At 50.3% G+C, this 17,358-nt stretch overlaps 1 protein-coding gene across 1 annotated transcript in view; it reads left to right on the top strand.

Moving 5' to 3' along the window:
- MIGA2 (mitoguardin 2) overlaps positions 1-17,358 on the top strand; it is a 60,216-nt gene that overhangs the window by 12,209 nt on the left and 30,649 nt on the right. Inside the window, exons 3-5 of the mRNA XM_048512178.1 lie at positions 903-1,113; positions 4,863-4,975; positions 12,762-12,765. Coding sequence (XP_048368135.1) covers positions 903-1,113; positions 4,863-4,975; positions 12,762-12,765 — 328 coding nt within the window. The remainder of the gene's footprint in view (positions 1-902; positions 1,114-4,862; positions 4,976-12,761; positions 12,766-17,358) is intronic.

A 17,358-nucleotide genomic window follows, 5' to 3' on the forward strand; every position in this document is an offset into this window, starting at 1 on the left:
GCAGCTCGCGAAGGCCTGCCAAGTCTTATTTTCTGTTTTCCCAGCCTGGACTTCCCTCCCATACCCAGCAAATGGAAAAAGAAGCACATCCGTGTAATGTTTTGGGTTTGTAAACACCCACAGACTTCCCATGCTTGCATTCGCAGGGTCCTGGGTTCCCTCTGTCTTCAGTAGCAGAGCCGGGGAAGACCTTGGCTGAGACCCGGAGTGGTTGCAGATGGTTATAGCAGGCTCGTTGGGCCAATGACACAACGGTGTGGCTTCTTGTGTCCCAGTGCAGTGGTGGCGAACCTGTGGCACGGGTGCCAGAGGTGGCACTCAAAGCCCTCTCTGTGGGCACGCACAAACAGAGTTGCCCCCCCCCCACACACATCTAGGCTGGTCTGGGCTGCTGGGCTCAATTATTAGCATTAAACCTAAGACCTAGCTTTGGGGAAGCAGTGTAGGTAACCCTGTCAAGCGCTGTTAAACCCCGCTGATTTTCATGCGAAGAACTAAAGCACAATCCTTTACCTGGGAGTAAGCTCGGTTGCTGTCAATGGGGCTTGCTTCTGAGTAAACTCTCCTAGGGTCGTGATTCACCCGTTGGAAGAGATGCACAGTTGCTTCAAAGCAAAGCCACCGACTACCACCAAGCTTACTCCCGAGTAACGCACGCCTCGGAGCCAACCGTTTTTTTCTAAGCTAAAACCTCAGTACTCAGGTTAAATTGCCGTGTCGGCACTTCGCGATAAATAAGTGGGCTTTGGGTTGCAATTTGGGCACTCGGTCTTGAAAAGGTTCGCCATCACTGTCCTAGTGTGAGCGTTCCCTGACGTAAACGCCTGGTTGCAACCTCGTAGTAATGGGGTCATTAATGCTCCTCCCTCGCACCCCCTCCAACTTCCTTCTTCTCTTTGCAGTCTGCCTTCTCTCAGCTGCGGCTCTCCCCGGGCCTACGGAAAGTGCTCTTTGCCACCGCTCTTGGGACCGTTGCTTTGGCCCTGGCGGCCCACCAACTGAAGCGCCGGCGGCGTCGGAAGAAACAGATCGCCCCTGAGAAGTCGGGTGCAAAGGCTGGGATGGTGCCCGTCCCCATTTTGCCAACAAGAAGAGCCCCCTCGGTGAAGAAAGGTTAGTCACAACCACGACAAGAGGACAGGTTCTGTTGTTATTCGTGGGGATGGGTTTCAGCAAAGCCCCAGCAGTGACGTAGCGCCAATGGGGCGGGGGCGGGGGCTGCCACAGCAGAGGAAGGGGCGTGGCCAGGCCGTGGAGGGTTTTTTGCGGGGGTGGCTGCCATTGCAGCAGAGACACAGGGCGTGCGCGTACCCCGGGTGCGGTTCCCCCCCTCGCTCCACCCCTGAGCCCCAGTAACGGGGAACCGGGGTGCAGCACGTCTCTGTGAGTAAAGGGACACGGCACACATTTCTAGCATCTCCCGTTCCGTAACTGAAAGCTGAGCCACCCACTCTCGGGGACCGGAGGTCAAACTTGGCTTCACCGCAACAGTATCCTCACGAGGAATGATGACTAAACGGGAGGCCTGCGAGGAATCCCGGAAATGGGGATTCAATTTGGACATCCCACCAATTCAGTGAGCCCTCGGCGACCTGAGCAGGAATTGGAATGATTTGGATCTGGCCTCTCTTTGCGTTCTAGTTGGCTTAGATCCGGGGTCTGCAACCCACGGCTCCGGAGCCGCATGCGGCTCTTTCAGCCTTATACTGCGGCTCCACGTGGCTGGAGGTCTGAGGGTAGCATGGGTGTAGCCCTCCAGAGCAGCGCTGGAAGGAAAGGTGTGTGGAGGGGCCGAACTGGAGTCGGCTCCGTGTGTGAGGGCACCGCTTTTCACGTCTCCTTCACTCACCTCTCCTTCCAGCGCTGCTCTGGAGGACTGGAGGGACATGCCCACGCTGCCCTCTGACCTCTGGAGGTCAGAGGGTAGCGTGGGCATGTCCCTCCAGAGCAGCCGCCATCCTCCTTCTGCCCCACGAAGCAGGCGACTGCCTGCTCCGTCGGGCAGAGAGGGTTTCCCTGCCCAGCGCAGCTGCCTCCCGCAGTGCGAGAGGTAGTGGCACCAGGCAGGGCACAGCTGCCATCCCCCCTCTGCCCCTCAGAGAGGGCAACTGCCTGCTCCGTCAGGCAGAGGGGGTTTCCCTGCCCGGCGCCTCCACCTCCCAACGCTGGAAGGAAAGGTGAGTGGAGGGGCCGTACTGGAGGCGGCTCCGTAGATCTTCGGGGCTGTGGAAAACAGGTCCAAATGGCTCTTTGGGTGGTAAAGGTTGCTGACCCCTGGCTTAGATGATTGAAGGTGCAATCGAATAGAATTGGTTTTGGCAACTGCAACCCGGGCAGCGGCTAAGCAACAGTTTTTACAAAACACCAGAATAATCCGGAAACACCTGCTACGAACACTTCACTCCCCTTAAAGATCCAAAGTCCATTTCTTCATAAACTTTTTAGCCAACTCACTCGCCTAACGTGTCTGGTGAATCGCTTCCTGAAGCTGGATGCAACCGTGCTTTTCACAGTTGCAGTTTTGATTGCTGGGGAGGATCGTTCTTTTGAAGTTTCCCCCCTTTTGTATTGCAAAGAGTGCGGGGAAATGCAAAAATCCCCCCCCCCCCCCCGATTTAGCGGTCATGGAACCCCTTGAACACACGCCATTCATTTTGGTGCAAGCCAGACCACACCGTTCCATCTATTCACCGTTGCCTGCCCAACTGGCAGCAGCAGCTTCAGGCCGAGAAAGGTTCTTTCCAACAGCCTCGAACGAGAGGTTCTTTAACTGGAGACTGAGTTTGAGACCTGCATTCAGAGCACCTATTTTACAGGTAACCTGCATCTCTTCTCCTTTGGAGACTCATAAGAACATAAGAAAGAGCCTGCTGGATCAGACCAGAGTCCATCTAGTCCAGGACTCTGCTACTCGCAGTGGCCCACCAGGTGCCTTTGGGAGCTCACCTGCAGGATGTGAAAGCAATGGCCTTAAGAACATAAGAAAGAGCCTGCTGGATCAGACCAGAGTCCATCTAGTCCAGCTCTCTGCTACTCGCAGTGGCCCACCAGGTGCCTTTGGGAGCTCACATGCAGGAGGTGAAAGCAACGGCCTGCTGCTGCTGCTGCTCCTGAGCACCTGGTCTGCTAAGGCCTTTGCAATCTCAGATCAAGGAGGATCAAGATTGGTAGCCATAGTTCGACTTCCCCTCCGTAAGTCTGTCCAAGCCCTTTTTAAAGCTATCCAAGTTAGTGGCCATCACCACCTCCTGGGGCAACATATTGCAAATAAGAACACCCTTTGTATCTTTTGGGGACAGCCATTTTCCTCTTAATCCTTAAGATTACCTACTTTGTCTGTTTTCCCACCTTATTGTCTTCAGCCACAGTGAAACTTGCTAAATTGCTTGCCACATGAATCTATGCATGTTTTGCCTGAAGTCTCTTTTGATTCAGTGAGCTTCCAGATAAATGCACCTAGCATTGGGGGGTTGTCTAAATTTACTTACATTGGGGGATTGTCTAAACTTACAAGCAGAGGTGGGATCCAGCAGGTTCTCACAGGTTCCCGAGAGTAGGTTACTAACTATTTGTGTGTGCCGAGAGTGGGTTACTAATGGGTGATTTTGCCCGTGATTTTTGCCTTAATTACGCCCCTCCTCTCAGCAGTAGCGCACAGAACTTGAAGCAGTCTAGCAGGAGGTGCACCGGCGTGCGTGGCAGCCTGCGCCTGCGTGCATTCGTTTCCCGCCCAAGGACTGGTGCAGTGGCTGCGTCCTTGCAACAGCCCCGTCCCGGAATGCCCCGCCCAGCCCCATTGGCACTACGCCACAGTTTGAATCCCACCACCATGGGAAACCGGTATTAAAATGTTTGGATCCCACCACTTCTTACAAGACATGCATATTGTCTTGTACTGAGTCTGCTCTTTGGTCTGGCTAGCTCAGCCTTGGCTTTTCTGACTGGCTGTGGTTCTCCAAAGCCGTCAGGCACAAAGAAGACCTTCCCAAGAGCTGCTGCTTTTTAAATGGAGATGCCTGGGATGGAACCTCGGGCATTCTTGTTGCAAAGGGCGTGCCTGCTCTGCCATTAAGCTGTTACCTCGTCCTTGTCTGATTGGATGGGCTCTGACCAGTGGTGGGATCCAAAAATTTTAGTAACAGGTTCCCATGGTGGTGGGATTCAAACACTAATGATGTAGCTCAATGAGGGATAGGCTTAAACGACGGGGGCGGTGAGGCATTCTGGTGAGAGCATTCCTGGCCGGGGCTGTGGCAAGGACGCGGCAGCTCGCGCTGAGTCGCCCAGGTGGGAAACGAATGCACGCAGGTGCAGGCTGCCACGCACGCCGGTGCACCTCCTGCTAGGCTGCTTCAAGTTCTGCGTGCTACTGCTGAGAAAAGAACAAAAAAATGTGTGATGGGGAATATGAATGATTGTATTCCTTTTCCCCACCAACTATTGCCTTTTTGCACAAGACTGGGGGTGAGTTGAACCCAGTGGCGTAGCGCCAAGGGGGCAGGGGTGGGTGGGGGGTGCAACGCCACTGCAGGGGTGTGGAGAGGGTGTTCTGGGGGCATTTCCCGGTGGGGTGGGAGTGTGGCTACTGCTGAGAGGAGAGGCGTAACTAAGGCAAAAATCACGTGGCAAAATCGCCAATGAGTAACCCCCTCTCGGCACACACAAATAATGAGTAACCTCCTCTCGGGAACCTGTGAGAACCTGCTGGATCCCACCTCTGGCTCTGACTCACAAAAGCTTATGCCACAGTAGATTGCTCCGCATTCAAGGTGCCACCGGTTGCTCGGGTCCTGCTCAGCCACGCCACCTGCTGCTAACAGGGCTTTTGAGCGACGCCCCAATCCTCCCTGGTCTCCTTGCAGGGTACTCCAGCAGGCGCGTCCAGAGCCCCAGCAGCAAGAGCAACGACACGCTCAGTGGGATTTCCTCCATCGAGCCCAGCAAGCATTCCAGCTCCTCCCACAGCCTGGCCTCGGTAAGAGACCTTTTCCCGGGCATCCTGGTGGCACGCGACTGGGGTGATTGGCAGAATGGGGCGGAATATCAGTGAGAAAAGAGCAAAAAAATGTGTGACGGGGAATATAGAGATAGCAAGCCTTTATCGGCGTAGACAACAGTACAACAATAATAAAAAACGGATTAAAAAGCATATACAATACAGGAAACAAATGTTAGGTCGAAGGAAATCTACTGGCGTTTAGTAATTTCCAGGTCTGCCACTATCATACAGAGAGAAGGATCAGGGTTGTCCAACGAGTAGTGTAATCTAATTAAATCAGGGAGATGGGGTGACGGGGAATATGAATGATTGTATTCCTTTTCCCCATCAACTATTGCCTTTTGTACAAGACTGGGGGTGAGTTGAACCCAGTGGCGTAGCACCAAGGGGGCAGGGGTGGGTGGGGGTGCAACGCACCAGGCGTGTGCCCCTGCAGGGGTGTGAAGAGGGTGTTCTGGGGGCATTTCATGGTGGGGCGGGAGTGTGGCAGGGGCCTAGGGTGCACGTGTGCCCTGGGCGCAATTCCCCCTCGCTCTGCCCCTGGTTGAATCAGAATAGTATAAGGATTAGAATAGCAGGGTAGGACTTTGGGGCAGGAAGCGATCCAATCTCTGCTTATCTCTGAAACTCACTGTGGGGAGGGGATTGCGGACCAGCCGTCTTGTCACAGGATTGTGGTAAGGAGGGGAAACCACCCTGCTTCTTGCTGATATCTTTCTTGCTTATATTGTGGAGTGCTGACTTAGAGGGTGGGAAATGTTTGTGTTCTTGGAAAGCTCAATGAGAACTGTATTGAACTGAAAGAAGAGGTGGGGGTCAGTCCTGTCCGACCATTACCTACAAATTAGGAAGTTTGTGCTTTTCTCCTTAAGTGTTGTGGCAGGGCAGACTGACCTTGCTTAGTGGTCAGAGGGAAACACTTGTGTTTATGCATAGAAGAAGAAGAGTTTGGATTTATATCCCCCCTTTCTCTCCTGCAGGAGACTCAAAGGGGCTGACAATAAGGTGACCAGATTTTTAGTCCTGTAACGCGGAGCGCGCACCCGCGCGGCCGCAGGAACACACTGCCTTTTGCGGCGCTCCCCGGTCAGGAAACAGGGAAGCGCCCCAGAAGGCAGTACGGCAGCGCAGGAGGCGCACGCGGCCGCAGGAGCGCACTGCCTTTTGCGGCGCTCCCCGAAACCCAATGCGGCTGCAGGAGTGCATTGCCTAATCGGGACAATTTAAAAACCCCGCGGGATGCGGGACACATTGTGGGAAAGCGTGAGTGTCCCGCCAAATGCGGGACGGCTGGTCACCTTAGCTTACAATCTCCTTGCCCTTCCCCCCTCACAACAAACACCCTGCTTGAGGTAGGTGGGGCTGAGAGAGCTCCAAGAAGCTGTGACTAGCCCGAGGTCACCCAGCTGGCGTGTGTGGGAGTGCCCAGGCTAATCTGAATTCCCCAGATAAGGCCTCCACAGCTCAGGCGGCAGAGCTGGGAATCAAACCCGGTTCCTCCAGATTAGATACACGAGCTCTTAACCTCCTACACCACTGCTGCTCATAGAGGCTGATGACTTCTATCTGCGTCTTTAGAAAGAAGGCATGTATTCAAATGGGAGGGGGTGGCTTGATAACAGTGATTGGAAGAGGTGGGGTAGGGTTACATGTGGTTTTTCTTCTTCCTGGATAGATCTATCTGGAACTACTAACCAAGCCTCTGGGAGCTGGTGAGTCGGCTAGGGAGAGTCCCTAAATCCCTATCCAACTTCCTCAGTTCTCTTGCTCTCCCTCAGCCTAGCCTTTTTTTGTAAGATGAGGAGAGAATGAAATCTTTTATGCCTCCCTGAGCTTGTTGGAGAAAAGATGGGATAACAATTCACCGGTAGGTCATGTTGAAGATTGGCTTAATTATGCTAAATACTCGCTGGCCAACGAGGCTCCTGCTAGGTCTCGTTATCAGGAATTACCCAATAGGAAGACTGATTTTGGTCTTTCCTTCCTTATCTGCTGCTGTTTTCAGCATCTAGGAGCCTCTCCTGATAACATGTTGCAGAGTGACCCCAGGCCTCTGGTTCTACAATCAGGGCATTGGCTTGTTAGGGTGGAGTTTATTTTCTTGTTTCGAGCTACTTGGCGAGGAATCAGGGTGGTGACCTAAGATCTACCATGACTCACAAAAGAACAGAGGTGGACACGGCAGTTGGACATGGCCTGAAAGACCTTCTCCACTCTGCCGCCTGAGCTGTGGAGGCTTATCTGGGGAATTCAGATTAGCCTGGGCACTCCCACACACGCCAGCTGGGTGACCTTGGGCTAGTCACAGCTTCTCGGAGCTCTCTCAGCCCCACCCACCTCACAGGGTGTTTGTTGTGAGGGGGGAAGGGCAAGGAGATTGTCAGCCCCTTTGAGTCTCCTGCAGGAGAGAAAGGGGGGATATAAATCCAAACTACTCCTCCTCTTCCTCTTCTTCTTCTCCTCCTCCTCCCCCTCCTCCTCCTCCTCCTTCTTCTTCTTCTTGACTTTTTATTTTGTTTGTTATTGGGTTTTGTAGACTGCCCTACCCCCGAAGTATACAGTATACAGACTTTGTAGAGATGGCCACACCTCCCGGCTTCAGGTTTTGCTCTGAAGCTGGAAGAAGCCCCAAGTTGTTAAAGTAAACTGGGTGGGTGGTAGATCAGTTAGATTGTTACTGGCTGGGAAGAGGGTTGTCTGAAGTTGCTGTGTCAAGTAGTCAAGAGTTGGCTTTGAGACCAAGCGCACCAGGGCAGGCAACGTGGGAGGAAGAGGGTCTGCCTCCATCCCCAGATCACAAGGCACAGAATCCACTGGCTGTCTTGTTTTTGGAACAGCTTTTTGAAGTAAGTACTTAATTGTTGGTTACTGATCTGAGAGAGGACCCAAAATGTTGTCTTGCTTCCCTAAGAAACTTGTCTTCTTTTGTATCATAGCTGAGGCTTGAGTCTCTGATCCCTTTCCTGCTAGATATTCTTGCGAAGACAATGGCTGTGGTCAGTTGTATTAGTTCATTGGAGAAATGATCCAAAAATGCTAGTGGTGTAATATTATACTGCATTTATATTCTTCCTTCCTTCCTTCCTTCCTTCCTTCCTTCCTTCCTTCCTTCCTTCCTTCCTTCCTTCCTTCCTTCCTTCCTTCCTTCCTTCCTTCCTTCCTTCCTTCCTTCCTTCCTTCCTTCCTTCCTTCCTTCCTTCCTTCCTTCCTTCCTCCCTCCCTCCCTCCCTCCCTCCCTCCCTCCCTCCCTCCCTCCCTCCCTCCCTCCCTCTCTTTCCTCCCTTTCTTCCCTTCCCTCCCTCCCTCCCTCTGGGGAGAGCAGAAGCAACTGCAAGGCTCCGTCCTTGTCTCCTTTGCTTTTATAAGCGTGGGGCTGGGGGGGTTGGGGGGGGCTCCTGAGCCCCGCCCCCAGGCATAGTGGGATGGGTGCCTGGAGAACGGCTGCCATTTTCCCACCATATGCCTCTGCATGGGGCAAACTTAGGTTACTCTGCTGCCAGTCTCAAGGATCTGAAAGACGGTGCTGGCATAAGCAGCCCAATTTTTTTGAGCCTGTGGACACATTTGGAATCCTGACAAGGCATGATAGATACAGCAACAAAATGGCTGCTGCGAAATGGCTGCTGAAGCCGGTGGAGCCAAGCCACAAATGATTGCTGCACCTCAATTTCAGTCACGTCGTGCAGATCCTTGCGTTGTGGTGGCCATTTATTGTCGAAGCAATGTTTTTTTAAAATCTACGCAGTCAATCCAATCACCAGTAGCCAATCAGCAGCTTTGCTGGGCAAAAGCGCTCCTTGGCCCCACCTTCTTCCTGAAGACTCTTGGCAAGCACCGGAAAAGGTGTCTGGGGGCACCGCGCACCTGCAGGGCCCACGCTAGGGACCTCTCTGTTGGGGTGAGCCAGCCTCACCCAGCAGAGCTTCAGACAGAGCACGGGGATGCCTGCGCCATCTGTTGCCCTCTGGGCAGGTGAGCTCACCTGTCACAAGACCCCCATGACTCACGGTCATGGGATGCCCTGGACAACGGGACAAAAGGTGCATACCCCCAGGTATGGATCAGGCCCACACAGGAACGCTTCCTCCCGCAAGTACGCAGCCCCTATGACTCATGTATCGCCCTGGATTCTCCCGCTCTCCCGCCTCCGAACCCGCCTCCCGAAAACCCTAATAAAAGGTGCCAGGGACTGCTAGCTTGGCAGATTAGCCGCAGATTAGCCGCTGGCTTCTCTCCACCGGATCCTGATATCGCTGCGTCTCGCCTCTTCCTTGCGACCCACGCGGGCCGATTTCACCTCTCCTCCAGGTTTTCGAGACCTTCGCAAGAGGCAACCTCCCAGGCCTCCTTTACTGCCATGATACAGCAAGCGTAGCAGGCAAGTAACTGGTGGCAGCAGCGGCTTGGAGTTGCCATTGCCGCCTTTTTGCTGACCAGGATGAAGGCGCGGCAGCTGCTGCCTCCGGCTCACCTCTTCTGTGCCTCCAAGTGGCATCTGGGGCGCTTCTTCCTCCAAGCAGCCGTTGCTGTGGCAGAAGAGTAAATGGAGGCCCGTCGCAACAGCCTATTTATTTGTTCAATTTGTATACCACCCTCCCCCAAGGGGCCCAACAATTAAATACATTCAAAAAAATGAACAGCTAAAACATTCCACCCTCACAAAGTTAAAAGAACCATAATTTGTTGATGGCGTCAGAAAGAAATTATTCCCCCCCCCTTTCTCTTCCTTGCGCCCACAGGAGGCCAGATGTTAATTTATAGAGAAATTCGATGTTACCCCGGCTGGCCAAACGCCTGGCAGAACAGGTCCGTTTTGCAGGCCTTGCGGAAACTCTGTATGTCCCGCAGGGCCCTGATCTCACCTGGGAGCCTGTTCCATCAAGTAGGGGCCAGGGCTGTAAAAGGGATCACTTTGGGGCCAGGGGTCACCAACAGGTCCGCCTCCAAGAAGAAGAAGAAGAAGAAGAAGAGTTTGGATTTATATCCTCCCTTTCTCTTCTGCAGGAGACTCAAAGGGGCTGACAATCTCCTTGCCCTTCCCCCCTCACAGCAAACACCCTGTGAGGTGGGTGGGGCTGAGAGAGCTCCGAGAAGCTGTGACTAGCCCAAGGTCACCCAGCTGGCGTGTGTGGGAGTGCACAGGCTAACCAGAATTCCCCAGATAAACCTCCAATGCTCAGGTGGCAGAGCTGGGAATCAAACCCGGTTCCTCCAGATTAGGTACACGAGCTCTTAACCTTCTACGCCACTGCGTAGAAGGGGCCTGGGAGGGCAATATGGGGAGAGGCGGTCCCTCAGGTATGCAGGTCCGAGGCCGCGAATGGCGTTAAAGGCCCAAACCAGAACTTTGAACATGACCCTGTACTCGATAGGCAGCCAGTGCAGTTGGTATAGGACTGGTGTAATCCGGTCCCTAAAAGCTGTCCCCGAAAGGAGCCTGGCTGCTGCATTTTGCACAAGTTTCAATTTCCAGATCATGGCCAGAGGTAAGCCCGCGTAGAGCGAGTATAATTTTCATGGCCTGTTTCTTGGCTTCCCAGGAGCATATCTATCTGGCCACTGTGGGAAACAGGATTCTGGATTACATCAGATGGACCTTGGGTCTGATCCAACAAGACTGTTCTTGGATTCTTAGATATACTGAAATCCAGTATACCTGAGCAGTGCTTCCTGCAGAGACTTCCTAGACTGTGCCTCTCTGGAGGGAGAGTCCCAGAGGTGGGATGCAGCCTATTCGCACCTATTCGGTAGAACCGGTTACTAAAGTTTTCTCAGTTCAGAGAACCAGTTATTAATGATTAACTCCACTAGGGACAAGGGGGTAATCTCTGTCCCTGGGTACAACAAATCTTGTCAAGTGAGGGATGCAAAATCGGCCCCCTGCGGCCCCCCATGGCACCCCCCATGTGTGTATGAACTGTATGAAATAATACAATATATACCCTGTTTCCTCGAATATAAGACATCCCCTGAAAATAAGACGTAGTAGAGGTTTTGCTGAAGTGCGAAATATAAGGCATCCCCCAAAAGTAAGACGTAGCAAAGTTTTTGTTTGGAAGCAGGCCCGATGAACAGAACACAGAAAAATAAGACATCCCCTGAAAATAAGACATAGCGCATCTTTGGGAGCAAAAATTAATATAAGACACTGTCTTATTTTCGGGGAAACACGGTAGTAATTCTATTTTTTTTGTTCATTGGTATAAAGGTTGGGAAAGTATTATAGGTAAAGATTTTTCATTTTCTTTTTTCCCCTTGAAATTTATAGTGGAAAGAGAGGAGTTTAAACTACTCTTTTAGATTAAGGACTTTGGATCTCTCCCTCTGTTAGTTTTCTTTCGAGTGGAATAGATAAAGTAGTTATAGGAATCTGAAGGGGAAGTAGAAAGTAGGGAGGGAGGGAAATATGGGAAGGAGGGAGGCAATATAGCATGTTTTAGTTGGGGGGTTGAGAGAGATAGACAATTAGATATGTTTGTAATATGTTAAAAATTGTAAACAGTTTTTGGTTTCTCTCCTTACTCATTTAAAATCAATCAATATAATTATATTAAAAAAGAAATAATACGCTACCATACAGTATATTGCTTTTTTAATACTTTAAACAGTCATTATTTGAATCTAGAGGCGGGGCAAAGGGGAACTGCACCTGGGGTGTGCGCGCCCTGCGTCCTTGCCACAGCCTCGCCCAGGAATGCCCCGCCCCCGGAATGCCCGGCCATGCCCCCGTCGTGCCCCGCCCAGCCCCATTGGCGCTATGCCACTGTTTGAATCCCACCACCATCAGAACCTGTTACTAAAAATTTTGAATCCCACCACTGGAGAGTCCCCCTTGTAAACAAATCTTTGCAGAGGATAGGGTGCTTTAAGGGAAGTCTGATTGATTTGATTTATAGGCTACCCTTCCCCTTATGGGCTCAGGGTGGCTTACAGCAGTTAATTAGGTAAAACCATTATATATGACCCATAAAACTGTAGGATAATACAGAACAATAAAACAGTAGATCAGCATCTACTATCCTGGACTGTGACCACTGGACCTGTGAAAGAATAAAGGCTGTTGCTGCAGTGTTGTGGTTTTGAACTCTGAGATGCCTTTTTAGTTCAGGACAGAATGTTCCCAGTGCTAATTTCTTGTGCTTCTGCCCAGAGGCATCCTTGCTCTTGCTGCACGTTAACAATTAGTTTATTTTATGAGCACCTCCTTATCTACTGCTCATTTAATTTCTGGCCTGCTGCTCTATCTCCTTGTATTGCAGTGAATAAAGCAGAAATTATTGCTTAACGAAGAATTGCACATAAGTAAAACTTTGCAGATTGTGCCGGGATGCTTTTGTGGCAGGTTGGCTGGTTTCCTGTTTCCGTGTCATTCTAATTAAGAGGCAGGTAGGGACTTGGAGGTGATTCTCCATTTATGGCTTTTTGACTACTGATAATAGACATGGGATAGCTTCATCCCCCCCCTCCCCCCGGACCTATATTCTGTGTTGTTTTGAGTCACGACTGAAATGGTAGAAATGGGCATGGGAGAGGCCAGAATGGGTGGAATTTAGGGAAAGCTGGTGCATAAGAACATAAGAACAAGCCAGCTGGATCAGACCAAAGTCCATCTAGTCCAGCTCTCTGCTACTCGCAGTGGCCCACCAGGTGCCTTTGGGAGCTCACATGTAGGATGTGAACGCAATGGCCTTCATGGGTTGCTGTTGCTCCCGATCACCTGATCTGTTAAGGCATTTGCAATCTCAGATCAAAGAGGATCAAGATTGGTAGCCATAAATCGACTTCTCCTCCATAAATCTGTCCACGCCCCTTTTAAAGCTATAAAGGTTAGTGGCCATCACCACCTCCTGTGGCAGCATATTCCAAACACCAATCACACGTTGCGTGAAGAAGTGTTTCCTTTTATTAGTCCTAATCCTTCCCCCCAGCATTTTCAATGGATGCCCCCTGGTTCTAGTATTGTGAGAAAGAGAGAAAAATGTCTCTCTGTCAACATTTTCTACCCCATGCATAATTTTGTAGACTTCAATCATATCCCCCCTCAGCCGCCTCCTCTCCAAACTAAAGAGTCCCAAACGCTGCAGCCTCTCCTGATAGGGAAGGTGCTCCAGTCCCTCAATCATCCTTGTTGCCCTTCTCTGCACTTTTTCTATCTCCTCAATATCCTTTTTGAGATGCGGCGACCAGAACTGGACACAGTACTCCAAGTGCGGTCGCACCACGGCTTTATATAAGGGCATGACAATCTTTGCAGTTTTATTATCAATTCCCTTTCTAAAATGATCCCCAGCATAGAGTTTCGGCCTTTTTCACAGCTGCCATGCATTGAGTTGACATTCCCATGGAATCCACAACTAAGACGCCTAAATCCCTTTCCTGGTCTGTGACTGATAGCACTGACCCCTGTAGCATGTATGTGAAGTTTGGATTTTTTGCCCCTATGTGCATCACTCTTACATTTTGCTACATTGGAACTGCATTTGCCATTTCTGAGCCCACTCATCTAATTTATCAAGGTCCGCTTTGGAGCTCTTCGCAATCCTTTGTGGTTCTCACCACCCTACATAATTTGGTATCATCTGCAAACTTGCCACCACGCTACCCACCCCTACTTCCAGGTCATTTATGAATAGGGTTAAAGAGCACTGGTCCCAAAACTGATCCTCCTTGGGGACACCACTCCCGACATCTCTCCATTGTGAGAACTTCCCATTTACACCCACTCTTTGTTTCCTCTGTTTCTCAAATCCAGTTTTAAATCCATAGGAGGACTTCCCCTCTTATTCCTTCATTGCTGAGTTTTCCTAAACAGTCTCTGGTGAGGAACTTTGTCAAAAAGCCTTTTGGAAATCCAAGTAGACAATGTGCACCGGTTCACCCCTGTCCACATGCCTGTTTACACCCTCAAAGAACTCTAGTAAGTTTAGGAGACAGGATTTGCCTCTGCAAAAGCCATGCTGACTCTTTCTCAGCAGGTCTTGCTTTTCGACATGTTTTATAATTTTATCTTTAATGATAGATTCTACTCTAATTTACTAGGAACAGATAAGTCAAACTGACTGGCCTGTAACTCTCGGGTCCCCCCTAGATCCTTTCTTAAAGATTGGTGTGACATTAACACCTTCCAGCCCTCAGGGATGGAGCCTGATTTCAGGGATAAGTTGCATATGAAAGTGAGAAGATCAGCAATTTCATGCTTGAGCTCTTTGGGAACTCTTAGTGAATGCAATCTGGGGCTTAGGAAATGGTAACATTTAGTTTACTCAATGGCTGCCAGAACTTCTCTTCCTTGTCTACCACTATCTTCGCTAGTTCCTCTGATTCACTTCCCAAGAAGCTTGGTTCAGGTGCAGGAATGTTCCTCACCTCCTCTTGTGTGAAGACAGATGCAAAGAATTCATTCCAGCTTCTCTGGCAATCTCTCCCTGCCATCTTTTAGCACACCCTTTGTTCCTTTTGTCATCTTAACGGGCTTCCACCAGCTCTCTTTGCTGGCTTCCTGCTTTTGATGTACTTGAAGAACTGTTTGTTGCTGGTCTTGATGTTCGCAGCCATGCGTGCCTCATAATCCCTTTTGCCTCCCTTACAGCTAACTTCTGCTTCTCTTTTGCCACCATTTGTGTTCCCTCTCATATTCTTCTATCAGCCAAACTGGGATTCCATTTTCTAAAATACATTTTCTTTTTTCTGATAATTTCCTCAACCTCTCTTGTTAACCATGGATTCTATCCAGTGGAACACATTCCAGCTGATTTTTATTACTGTGTTTTTTTAAATAACCTCCCAAGCATCCTGGACAGTTTTGACTCTCTTGATTTTCCCTTTCAGCTTCCCAAGCACTATCCCCCTCATCTTTGAGAAAATTTCCCTTTCTGAAGGCTAAATGTAACTACATTAGTAGTTGCCACTTGTTCGCATGCTGAGATACTGAATCTGACAGCATTGTGGTCGCTGTTCCCTATCGGCTCAACAACACTGACTTCCTGCACCAGGTCCTGGGTCCCACATAGAATTAGAGCTAGGATCACCTCTCCCCTGGTTGGTTCCACAACCATCTGCTCTAAGCCACAGTCATTTAGCATATCCAGGAATGCTCTCTCCTTACTATGACCTGAACATGCATTTTTCCAGTTTATATGGGGATAGGTAAAATCACCCAATACTACATTTTTGTTTTTACTGGCCTCTATAATTTCTTTTTCCATCTCAGAATCCCTTTGTGCACTTTGGTCAGGGGATGTGATAATACATTCCTAATATTAAACTGTCCTTCACACCTGGTATTGATATCCATTAGGTGATTTCTGTAGGGGGAACCAGCTCCCCTGTATGCATTGTCTATTTTATGCATACTATGTTTCCTTTGATGTAAAGGGCAACCCCAACTCCAATGCGCCCTGTCCTATTCCTTCCTATAGAGCCTGTAGCCTGGTGGCAACAGCATCCCACTGGTTCTCCCTATATTCCACCATGTCTCTGTAATGCCCACTCATATCAAAGTCCTCCTTCAAAACTCTGTATTCTAGCTCCCCCATTTTAGGCTCCAATGCTTCTACTATTAAAGTAGAGACACCTGTATACCCTGTCTCTGTCCCACCTGGGATTTATGTGCTTTACCCTCAAGTCTTTTGTAGACACTATCCCTTGTCACATGCACATTTCTATGTTCCTCGCCAGGTGTGGTTGATTTAGAAAAACCTCCCTCCTCTGTCTGCATCCCCATAGATACTCGTATTCCGAACCTAAGTCACCTCAGCTCCCAAGGTCGGGCTTTCCCCCAGTGATCAGTTTAAGTGTTGTTCTACACCTTTTTAATGTTGAGCGCCAGCAGCCTGGTTCCTCTTTGCTTAAGATGAAGCTCCTGGCCCCTGGGCTGGTGGGCAGGCTTCACCTTGTCCCAAAAGGTTCCTCAGTTCCCACAAATCTGGTCCCTCTGCCTTACACCACCTTCTCATCCACGCATTGAGACCCTGTATCTCCTGGCTTGCCTAGCTCTGCCTGCAGTCCTGGTAGCATTTCTGGAGAATGCCACCCTTGAGGTCCTGGACTTCAACCCCTGTTTCCTAGCAGCCTAAATTTAGCTTCCCAGGAACCTCCCCCCTGCCACATTTCCTAAATGTCGCTTGGTGCTAATGTGGACCATAACTGCTGACTCCACCCCAGCACTGTCTAAAAGCCTATTCAGACGTAAGCGTGACATCCGCGAACCTTTTGCAATTCAGGTGCAGGTAAGTCACTATGCGGTCATCTGCCTCTCACAAACCCAAACCTCTCTACATTTCTAATGATCGAATCACCCACTACAAGGAGCCCCCCACCTCCCCGAGGGGTATCCTCAGTGCGAGAGGATAGCTGATCACCAGTTAAGGAAGGGATCCCATCTAAGGGAGCATCTCCCCCCACCTCAGACTGGCACCCTCCATCCCCAAGGCCTTCATTCTCCATGACATCTGAAGAGATGTCACCTTGGGAGTGGGACCCGGCTGTTAGGTCCCTGAAAGCCTCGTCTGTCCAACTGCACTCGTCTGGTGCAGTTGATAACAGCAGAGGTGTGTATATCCTATATCTGATTCTGAACTGGAAGCTCAATATGTGGATTGTTAAAACACAGGATCAGATGCAAAGTAGGAGGATGTTTGTACAAGCCTGGGCCAGCCCCCAAGTTGTTACAAAAATCCACACACGCCATTAATCTTGCAGGTCTCCTGCTTGTGTGGGTATAATTTTATGCCGAGAAAAGGAAGCAGGTAGAGGGCAATATTTTTAATTATTGGTTGCTATGGGGCTGAAGTATATAGGCAGTAGTGGCAAAGCTATGGCACGGGTGCCAGAGGTGGCACTCAAAGCCCTCTCTGTGGGCACACACAAACAGAGTGCCCCCCCTCCCATATCTAGGCTGGCCTGGGCCGCTGGGCTCGATTATTAGCATTAAACCTAAAACCTACTTTTGGGGAAGCAGTGTAGGTAACCCTGTTAAGCGCTGTTAAACCCCACTGATTTTCATGCGAAGAACTAAGGCGCAATCCTTTACCTGGGAGTAAGCTCAGTTGCTGTCAATGGGGCTTGCTTCTGAGTAAACCCTCCTAGGGTCATAATTCACCCGTTGGAAGAGTTGCATGGTTGCTTCAAAGCAGAGCCACTGGCTACCATGAAGCTTACTCCCGAGTAACGCATGCCTCGGAGCCAACCGTTTTTTTCCTAAACTAAAACCTCAGTATTCAGGTTAAATTGCTGTGTTGGCACTTTGCGATAAATAAGTGGGTTTGGGGTTGCAATTTGGGCACTTGGTCTCGAAAAGGTTTGCCATCACTGTTATAGAGCATACGCAGAGTGTCTTTTCCTCACCCCTTCAGTAACAG

Source organism: Sphaerodactylus townsendi, linkage group LG12, assembly GCF_021028975.2.
Source record: "Sphaerodactylus townsendi isolate TG3544 linkage group LG12, MPM_Stown_v2.3, whole genome shotgun sequence".
NCBI lineage: Eukaryota > Metazoa > Chordata > Lepidosauria > Squamata > Sphaerodactylidae > Sphaerodactylus > Sphaerodactylus townsendi.